Raw genomic sequence first — 10,535 nt, 5'->3', positions numbered from 1 at the left:
TATTGATTTTTAAAAATTATGAAAATAAAATTATCATGGTAAATTACAAAAATTATTTTTAAAAGTATTTGTCAATTGAGTTTCACTCAAAATTTAAAATAAATATTAACTAAAATTTCACATAAATCTAATTATAAAAATTAATATAGTGTTTTTAACACTCATTAGTTTTCTAAACATTAAAATAGGAAAATTTTCAAATATAAATAAAATATTGAATAGAAAACTTCAGTATTACTATTAAATATCAATTAATTATATACCAATGCTTTCTTATGCAACTCTTAGATACACTGTTAAAACCACAAGCAATCATGGAGCTATGAAACAGAAAATAAATAAATGCTCACTCTGGCCGACATTCGGTCAAGGATAATCTATAGAAAGTCGGCCGTAACGGAGCAATCAAACCGGCAAGACAGTGTCGAAGCTAATACAGATATCGACAGCATACTACTCTGTATATAAAGCACAAAAAGCTATCCCAGGTTTGATGACAAAACGATGTTGTTTTCAGGTTCTTTTAGCTGGGATTTTTTCACCTTTCTCCGAACATAAACCTTCATCCGAGGTTCTTGTTTCTCCTCCTCGAGTTCTGAATTTTTGGACGTACCATTCAGCTTCGGCTCACTTTGAGTAAACCTCTCAGCCATATTCCCTTTACGATTTGCATGCGTTCGAGATCTAGGACGTTTAAGTTGCCTTAAAAGGATCTTCCCCCATTCCCTTGATTCAAGATCTATCCGTGGCGTTGTACGTGCCTCCGGGTCAATATCTTTCCTTGGTTGGGTTGCTGCTGGCAAAGCACAAACAATAAGCAAACGCCTTTCTCTTTCACGAAGCTTCCTTTGCTGCTGTTCCTCGTGCTTTAAACCTTCTTTCTTTTTCTTTTCTAATAGACGAGCGGAACGCTTCGGAGGTGAAATCTTCAAGTTTTTTACATCTCCATCAAAAGGATTTACCAGCGTTTTGGTTCTGATGTCAATTTTTGGGTCCTGTGAGCCTTGTTCACTAACCATCTTACCTCGTTGTGGTTGATCTTGTTCACCAACAGACTTTGTTACTCCATTTCCGCCCTTCATTTGCTGTTGTCGCTCCTTGACATATTTCTTCTCGTTTTCCATCATGGGCCAAGCAATATCGTCCTTGAGTACCTTGACAGTTCAACAAAGCATTAAATCTCATAAGTTTGTTTGTCGAATCTTGTTGAAAGTTGAATCATAAATAAATTACAACAAAAGTAAATAAAACTGGAGAAGAAAAGTATGGTCACCAACAAGTTCATCCTGAAATCTTGAGAAAATACCACATACCACAATATTTACAATTCTAGAAAGTAACTACGGGAACTAGCTAATCATCTATAACTGATAACAGAAAACCCTTTTCCGGTAATGTGATGATACTAGCATTGATTAAATGATGACCCAAAAATATTTACTAAAATGGAGTCCTCGAAACCGTTCTTAAGCAATAGACATCACAATTAAGAAGGCAGAACATAATGTTCACGAGAAAACCAGTAAAAGGAAGGAGGACTATATGTAACAATTACGTGACGTCAACAAATAACACTTCTATTCAAAACATGATACATAAATGATGTTACTTAACTATTTACGACACATCATATATGGTTAAATACTAAAGTGTTTACGACACATCAAATAATCGATTCATACAATCCTTAATCCTACTAAGAAACTGTATAAAGTGTTGTAAAATGAGATTAACTACCTTTATCGGTTTATTGGTAATCTCTTGTCGTTTTCTCTTTTTTCCCCTCGGTTTTCGAGTGACCTTATTTAGCTTTCCTATCGGTATTTCTTCAGCTACTTCGATTGGACTGCTAAAGTTTTCACTTTCTTCTTGAACCTCTTTAAGTGATTCCTTTCTGCCTTCGTTTATTAAAACACGAGCCACCTTTCTCTGTTTTCTGGTCTTCACTTGTCGTTTTCTCTTTTGTCCCCTTCGTTTTTGAGCCACCTTGGTTGGTTTTCCTTTTGCTATATCGACTTCTTCGGCTACTTCAATTGGATCACTAATGTTTTGACCTTCTTGAACCTCTTCAAGTGATTCCCTTGTGCCCTCGTTTTGTTCTGCAAATCCCTCTGTTATTTGCTCACATGCTTCTCCATTATTAGCTTGATCACCTTTTACCTCACTACAGCCAACAAAAGCCTCGACTTCAGTCCCTTTCTCTTGGTCTAAGGGTCGATCTTCCTTCTCATCGTTCTCCTTCCCCAAAGCAGCATCATCCATGTGGACAATAGACCGTTCATTATCGGCATTATCAATCTCTCCATGCTTCTCCAAATGACAACTCGCTCCAATTTGACCACTAAAGTTTTGACTTTCTTCTTGAACCTCTTTAAGTGGTTCCCTTCTGCCATCCTTTTTTTTTTCAAATCCCTCCATTCTTCGCTCAGATGTCGTATTTTTATCACTCACTTCAATACTATGTGTTCCAATTTTGCATCGATTCTTGGATTCCGCAGCTTGATCACCATTTACCCCACTCAGTCCATTAATAGCCTCAACTTCTCTATCCTTTACTTGGACCAAGGTTTGATCTTCGCTTTCATCACTATTTGAAATGTTTGACATACAGAACCTATGACACATCTCCTCCTCATTGACCAAATCACCATCCTCCAAGTGGCGTGTTTGCTGTTCATTATTAACACATTCAATTTCCGCATTCCTACAAAGCTTCTCCGAATGATTACTCTCTTCAATTTGTCGACTAAAGTCTTGGCTTTCTTCTTGAACCTCGTTAATTGACTCTATAGTGCATCCCTCCATCCTTTGCTCACATGCGGTCTTTTGGCCACTCACTTCAACACTATGTCTTTCAACTTCACACTGAGTTTCAGATTCTGCAGCTTGACCACTGTTTACCCCGTTACAGCTGTCAAAAGCCTCGACATCACTCCGCTTCCCTTGGCCTAAGGTTCGATCTTCCTTCTCAATGCTATTTGAAATGTTCAACCTATGACTCATCTCGTCCTCCTCATTCCACAAATCACCATCATCTTCACAAAGCTTCTCCAAATGATGACTCGTTTCAATTTGTCCGTTAAAGTGTTGACTTTTTTCTCGAACCTCATTAATCGATTCCCTTCTGCCTTCCATTTGTTCTTCAAACCCTTCCGTTCTTCCATCACAAGCTCTATCCTGGCCTTTCACTTCAACACTTTGTCTTTCAACTTCACACCGAGTTTCAGATTCTGCAGCTTGACCACTGTTTACCCCATTACAGACATCAAAAGCCTCGACTTCACTCCACTTCCCTTGGACTAAAGTTTGATCTTCCTTCTCAACGCTATTTGAAACGTTCAACCTATGACTCATTTCCTCCTCATTCTGCAAATCACCATCATCTTCTTTATTAACGCATACGATCTCTCCATTCCTACAAAGCTTCTCCAAATGAAGACTCAGTTCAATTTGTTCATTAAAGTGTTGACTTTCTTCTCGAACCTCATTAATGGATTCCCTTCTGCCTTCCATTTGTTCTTCAAACCCTTCCGTTCTTTCATCACAAGCTCTATTCCGGCCATTTACTTCAACACTTTGTCTTTCAACTTCACATCGTTTCTCAGATTCCAGAACTCGATCACCATTTACTCCACTCCATCCATTGAAAACCTCAACTTCACTCCCCTTCCCTCGAACCAAGGCTCGATCTTCCTTCTCATCACAATTTGAAACTTTCAACCCAAGACTCGTCTCCTCCTTGTTCCTGAAATCTCCATCATCCATACAAACCATATACCGTTCATTATCTACAGATGTGAGCTCTCCGGTTCTACAAAGCCTCTCCAAATGATGACTCAAAAAACTAGCATGCGCCCACGGCAAACCCTTGTATTCTTTCTCTATAAACCTCGATATATCCTCCTCTTTCGACCCACATTCCTCATTTAATTTCAAAATTGCTTGTTGAATCATCTAAATGAATAAAAAAAACACAAGAAAAAGCAACAATGAGAACATAAATAAACAAATAAAAGACCTAAAATTCAATTCTTCTCTAAAAAGGAAACGGCATTATTTCATTATTTGCATACATTCAATGCCAATTTTCATGGGCATCCCAAATCAATAATCTTCCATTAATTTAATAAAAAAATCAACCGATCTGGGTTTCTAGCAAATTCAACAAAAAAATTCAATAAAATCAAAATATATAAACAAAATTCAACATTTAAAACTACATTATATTGGCACAGATGGCAACCAAAATAAGAACGAAAAAAAAAGTGATTAATAGTTACCAAAGAGTAAGGAGGATGACTAGGAGTTTGTAAAGTAGGCAAGAACTGCTGCAATCGAAGGTCGATAAGTTCAGGGTTTATCGCCATTGAAGGGTTTGTTGAAGCAGCAAGCTCTGCAATAATGGCGTCTTTAAGCTTGTTTCTTTTTACACTAGTACTACAACGCATTTTCTTCAGTTGCTGAATCATGGGTCTTCGCCAGATTCTTGAATTGGTGAAACCAAATCAAATTAATTAATAAACAATTAGGGGTTTAAATTTTTCGTAGTTGGATTTTTTTTCTCGTTTCCCTTTTTTTTTTTTGAGGGGGAGGGTTTCTTATAATTTTGCTTATTTATTATCACCCTGTATATTTTAATTGTTTGATATTTTTAAATTTTTTTCCATTTTTTATTTTTCCCAATTTATTTTATTATAATATTCTTAAATGTTAAACCTCAATTTTCGATTTAAATTTTGATTTGATTTTAGTTCAATTAATTAATAATATTTTTTAAAAAATATTAATTAATAAAAACATAGACATAAGTTATCATTTAAAAATCATATCTGGAAAAAAATATTAAAAATATTAATTTGTAATTGATCTTTTAATGTAGTAATGAAAAACGAACCTGTTGAATAATAAAATAATCAGTGCTCACAAGTTACTTAAGTCCAACTCGAAAAACTCAAACTCAATTTGGCAATTATCAAGTTGAATTTGAGCTCATTAATACTCAACCAGAACGACTTTAATATATATATTTTAAATAGTTTATATTATTAAAGGTTAAACTATAAAAATAATCACTTTTATTTGTCTCAAATTACATTTTAGTCACTTATATTGTCGTTTTGTTACGATAAATCTAAAATTTTAACATAAATCTCAAATATTTAACCTATATTAATTGGAATACCAAATCATAAGATAAAACCTTTAAAATTTAAACAACAAATCATTCCCAAAAAACATCTAATTCATTGCTAATGAATCCACGTGATGGATACTATTTTTAAAATAGTAAATATCTTATATAAAATCTAATAAACTAATATATGCCATGTCAGATCATCGAAAATAAACCTAACTCCATTAATACATTGAAGGATCTGTCATGTTAGATCATAAAAATAATAATAATACGTACCTGAATCCGTTGATATGTTGAAGAATCTGTCACGCTAACTCAACAAGAACAAAAGGAAACTACATATTGATGCATACTTAAATCCGCCATGTCAAATCAACTAGAGCAAAAAATGAAAAATAGATGCATATACATACCTAAATCCATTGATATGTTGAAATCTTCCAAATTTAGTGGTTTTGATCTTCAAAATTAGTACACAGTATTTTATATATAATTTTGGACTATAACCCTAATAATTAGTTACGTACTCAACTTGTATTTTATTTAATAATTGAAGCTCAATAAATTTTAATTCTATTAAATTATTTTAATTTGGGCTAACCTTTTATTATAATAAATAATAATATTATTATTATTTATATGCGTGTAAAATCCAATCACAAGTTGAATATAAATACATGTTAAACAATTATCGAGTATAATTAAACTAAAATATAACACAAACAAACAGAAAATTGAATATTTTAAAACTCATATAAAGTGTAAATTATTAATGAAAATTTTGAATAATAATTTAGATAAAATCTCAAATATCCAAATTTAACAAAAGCATAATAAAGCATGCATTTTATATAAATAAATAATAATTTATTCTATGTCGCCTTTAATAACCATAAATAATAAGCTAAATTGATTGAGTCCCGATTCAATCGATATTATTTTGATTCAAATTAAAATATATATATAATTTTTAATAATTTATTTTCAAAATTGATATTTAAGATCAGAGTCAAACACGAGTATAAATATATGATTTTATGAAAGCTTGAATATACAAAATATTAAAAATATATCAAACACATCTATATCCGACATTCAAACCCGACTTATACCTAAAACATACTGAGAGAAACCTACAAAAAAGTCAAATTATGGCTTTAGTTCATTGTGTTATACTCAATTTGACGATTTAGTCCTAATACTTCAAATTGACATAATTTAATCATCATATTATTATTAATTTTACACCTTAATCCAAATTACTAACTCAGTTAAAATAAACATTAGCCAATTGATGTGGAATTTAAAAGAAAAAAATCCCGAATTTTATTTTACACGTAACATTTTCTCAACTTCATTATTTGGATTTTTAAAAAATTCCACATCAATCAATTGATAATTTTCTTAACGATGGTAATTTGGACTAAGATATTACATTAATAATAATTGAAGGATCAAAATCAACGCTAAATTTAAATACCAAGGACTAAATCATCAAATTAAATATAATATTGGATGAAAATCATAATTTGACCCTACAAAAACACACCATTGCATAGTAAAAATAACCTAAAAGCTCAGATTAGGAGTTAGATTGCATTTTATCTCTTTACCCAAAAATGTGTAAATTAATTCATATACATTAGATCAAAGAGTAAATTAATCATTTCATTAAAATTTCATTTATTTGTACTGTTAAAAATTAGCGTGCTTGATGTGCATAGACCAATTTTTAACTGTAAAAATAGATGAATTTTTTAATAAAAAAACTAATTTACTCTTTATTCTAACCTACAGAGATTAATTTGCCCATTTTTTAAATAAAAATGACAAAATACAATCTAACTCTTAATATAAATTCTTCGTAGAACTTTTACGACCATTGCATTCACCATTTTGTTGATTTACATTTGGTGGCTTTGCCATTATCACTAAAGTATGGCTGAAAGGTCTTCATAACTTCTTCATATGTTGGCCTTTTATAATCCACTGCCTGCAATTTTTGAATAACATTCGTTACGTCCACAATTTCGATAAATATGATATTGACTGAAAATATGTTTCCGACCCCGATTTAGATCTCGGGTTAGACAATACCTGCTCAACTACTTCTTCGGGAGTTGCCCATTTCCACTCGGCAAAATCCGGTTCTACCTCTCCGGTTGCTAAGTTGATTTCGCTCTCGTCTTTTGTTAATTTCATAAGAAACCTGCCGCTCGTTATGATCGATTGTTAGCCCGTTAATCATATGAACAACACGATGAACTCTAGTCAAGTCGGTTTAGAGGGATAAATGATGGAATTAAAAGTTACTATATGGTAAAATTGAACTTTGACCCTTTAAAAATAAAAATTCGATTTAGTACTTTCAAAATTGATGAATTCATAAGTTAACACTAGATAAAATTATACTTTAACCTCACAAAAAAATTATAATTTAATTCCGGCGCCGCTTAAAAGTTTTCTAGATTTTCCCCTAGTTGGCATTCCTCATAAAAACCGGCATGACGAAGACAAATACATTAAGTATGTCCCGTAGGCACGTTCAACATGCCTTGGATGCCTAGCTTAAACCATGAAATTATATCGAAAACTAAACTGAGCAGTTTCAAACCAACACGACTTTCTTCTAACAAAGCCAAAGGCCACCCGAATTCAATTGCTTATGATTCGATAAAAGAGAGAGGGAAAGGAAAAAAAGGGGGAAACGAACCATTTCTGCGCATTTCCGTGCCATTCGCCTCCCCAGAGTCGATTCACTTTGGCCTTTACTGCAGTTGGAAAATCATATGTCAACCATTTCGGAACCTGCCAAACCACACAATGTCTTAATCATTGTTTCTAGTACCTTCACTCAAGTGGTTCAATAATTCAGAACAACAATATGCGTCGTAAATAATACATTCAATACTCAAATCACAGAGAACGAAACATCGAAAGAAAAAGAACAACACATGATCGAATGATACGAATGACGAGTGACAGCCAAAAGTCCTACAGAAAAAAACTGCAGATAACAAGATTTTGCTTCGAAAATGAACCTCGGCGATAATTTCAGCAGACACGACTCCAGTTTCCTCTCGTAATTCCCTTATAGCTGCATATCTTGGCTCCTCACCATCTTCAATACCTCCCTGAGTTTGTAAAAGAACCCAAAATTATAATCAATTAAGCCCACCACACTCGCATGTTCTAAGCCTCGAACCCTAGTACAAGTGTCGAACACGATCTATTCAATCTTTTTTTAAGTTTCTTTTCATGTATTTGGAAGATTCCTATAGGATCATATCCCTATACTCATGTTCGAAAATGAGTCATATACAAATGCCGAACATGAGTACTCACAATAGATGAAGAATCCGAAAAACATGAAAGCAAAAACACACACGATAGACTCCGAATTCGGATTCTTCATTTTGTTTAAAATATCCATTTCCGAGGTATATTCAAACATTGACATAAAAATATAACCTTCTAAAAACATGAAACTTTTATTGTGAAAGTAATCATATTGAACATACATCCGCATTAAACGCTCGTATCTCAGAAGTAGGTAAAAGTACCATGGAGGTCCTTGTAATAAGAGTTAGAATGCATTTTGTCCCCTCTATTCTAAAATTAAGCAAATTGATCCTTCTATTAAAAAATTTGTCCATTGCCACTGTTAAATTTTTAACAGAAAAGACTACCTCATTTTTTAGTAAAGGGGTAAAATGCAATCTAATTCCTAACACAGGGCCTCCACAGTAATTTTACCCTCAGAAATACCACATAAAAATTCCTACCTGAGGCATCTGCCAAGCTCCGGGAACATTCAATCTGGAAGCTACAAAAACCTTCAAAGACAAAAGATAAATAAATAAATTGAAGTATTTTTCAGCTTTTTCTACCTTATATCATGCAACAAAAAAAAAATTTTAAATACATTAAAAAGCTCACAATATAACTTGAATAGTTGAAAGCTTGAATCTCAGGCCCCAAGTTCAAATCCCAGAAGCATTTTTTTTTCTCATTTTTAAACATTTTAACTACAAAATCACAATGGGTTTAATTCAAAAACTTCAAATTTTGTTAAAAACCCCTTTTTATTTTCATAAATTAAAAAAAATCTATCATATCTCTAAATTATTCATCTAAAAAACAAAAGAAACCCAGAAAAGAAAGTGAAAAAGGGTACCTGATTATCAGAGTTTATAAGACAAACACCAACGTTGGGACGGTAACCAGTGGGCAATCCCTCCATTTTGTTAATTTTCTACAGTTATTAAACCTATTTTTTTCAGAGAAAAAAAAAGTAAATGCAGTTAAGGGAATTCACAGTAAGAGATCAAAAAGAAAAAAGAAGAAGAAGTTAAATTAAAGGGAAAGAAAAGTGAATTTCTTTTTTTGGGGATTTCAAACAGAGCTTCAAAAAAATGGTGAAAATGGTGGCTCTGTTTTTATAGAAAAAAAAAAAAAAAAAGAGAAGCAGTGCGCTGATTGCTTTTCTTTTTTCAATCAATTTTTCTAAGATTCTGCTAGCTATGTTATCCTACGAGTCTCCTTCTAATCTTATCATGGGCTTCATCAATGGATTTCAGACACGTGTTCTTTTAAAAATCATGAGTTAGTTGTCGACTATTCCGAATATTAATTCGATTTTTCAAAAATAAAAAATAAAACCTTATTTTTAAAATTTTATGTGATTTATTTTTAATGCTTCTGAAATATAAATTAAAACTCACGATTAATTAAATTGAATTTAATTTTTATTTAATTTATAATCAATTTTAACTTTTTATATGTAAAGAATATTTTATATTTAAATTAATAAAAGTAACTATATAAAAATATTTTCAAAAATATTATGCAAGAGTTATTTATTATTTTATATACTTAAATCTTTACTTTTTTAAATGTTTATTAAATAAAAAGCTTTTAAATTTTATTAAATAAATTCAAAAAATCATAAAAAAAGCTAATTTTTTAAAAAATTGCCTCAAAATTAATATTAAAAAGCCAAAAATCAAAGTTAATAAAAGGATACTATTAAAAATAATTATAAAAACTAAACTCGGGCTCAAAAAGGAGCAAATAAGATCAAACACAGAGAATAAGAAAGGATAGGGAGAGAGAGAGAGACAGAGTAGTGGGTGACAGTGAGAAAGAGAAAGAGAAGGGCGTTGACTTTTTCTTTCACGTATAATTTAAAACCTTCCCCACTCATTTTTTGAAAAGAATATATACATTAGATTTGACATTATATAACAAATAGGGTAAATTACATTCAAGGTCATTAAACTATTAATAATTTTATATTTTGGTCACTCAACTATTCAAAAGTTTACATTTAAATCACTGAATTATTCGAAAATTTTTATTTAAGCGATGGGTTGTTAAGTTTTTTAAAAAGAAAGTC

The 10,535-nt window shown here is 31.8% G+C and overlaps 2 protein-coding genes across 2 annotated transcripts; both read right to left on the bottom strand.

Annotated features, from left to right (window-relative positions):
* Positions 1 to 214: 214 nt before the first annotated feature.
* LOC105780111 (uncharacterized) lies at positions 215 to 4,604 on the bottom strand. Its single transcript, XM_012604237.2, has 3 exons — positions 4,281 to 4,604; positions 1,738 to 3,954; positions 215 to 1,154 (listed from the first exon to the last, which is right to left on the bottom strand). Exons 1-3 carry the CDS (start codon positions 4,467 to 4,469, stop codon positions 480 to 482), a joined length of 3,081 nt encoding a protein of 1,026 aa, XP_012459691.1. The 5' UTR covers positions 4,470 to 4,604; the 3' UTR covers positions 215 to 479.
* Positions 4,605 to 6,608: 2,004 nt separating this feature from the next.
* Positions 6,609 to 9,578, bottom strand: LOC105780712 (nudix hydrolase 25). The gene is made up of 6 exons (XM_012605192.2): positions 9,315 to 9,578; positions 8,923 to 8,973; positions 8,179 to 8,271; positions 7,851 to 7,945; positions 7,235 to 7,346; positions 6,609 to 7,130 (listed from the first exon to the last, which is right to left on the bottom strand). The coding sequence occupies exons 1-6, from the start codon at positions 9,378 to 9,380 to the stop codon at positions 7,026 to 7,028; spliced, it is 522 nt and encodes a 173-aa protein (XP_012460646.1). The 5' UTR covers positions 9,381 to 9,578; the 3' UTR covers positions 6,609 to 7,025.
* Between the last annotated feature and the right edge of the window lie 957 nt (positions 9,579 to 10,535).

Source organism: Gossypium raimondii, chromosome 4, assembly GCF_025698545.1.
Source record: "Gossypium raimondii isolate GPD5lz chromosome 4, ASM2569854v1, whole genome shotgun sequence".
Lineage (NCBI taxonomy): Eukaryota > Viridiplantae > Streptophyta > Magnoliopsida > Malvales > Malvaceae > Gossypium > Gossypium raimondii.
The sequence above is the reverse complement of the archived record's forward strand: the minus strand, read 5'-3'. Positions and strand labels throughout refer to the sequence as shown.

Bases quoted from the DNA above. Each gene is read 5' to 3' on its own strand.
- LOC105780111 (XM_012604237.2), bottom strand. From the start codon at position 4,469: ATGATTCAGCAACTGAAGAAAATGCGTTGTAGTACTAGTGTAAAAAGA. The intron at 3,955-4,280 runs GTAACTATTAAT...TTATTCATTTAG, and splicing joins GTCATCCTCCTTACTCTTTG to ATGATTCAACAAGCAATTTT. The intron at 1,155-1,737 runs GTAGTTAATCTC...TGAACTGTCAAG, and splicing joins TTACCAATAAACCGATAAAG to GTACTCAAGGACGATATTGC.
- LOC105780712 (XM_012605192.2), bottom strand. From the start codon at position 9,380: ATGGAGGGATTGCCCACTGGTTACCGTCCCAACGTTGGTGTTTGTCTT. The intron at 8,974-9,314 runs GTACCCTTTTTC...TTGTCTTTGAAG, and splicing joins TTATAAACTCTGATAATCAG to GTTTTTGTAGCTTCCAGATT. The intron at 7,946-8,178 runs GTTCATTTTCGA...GTGGTTTGGCAG, and splicing joins CTGCTGAAATTATCGCCGAG to GTTCCGAAATGGTTGACATA.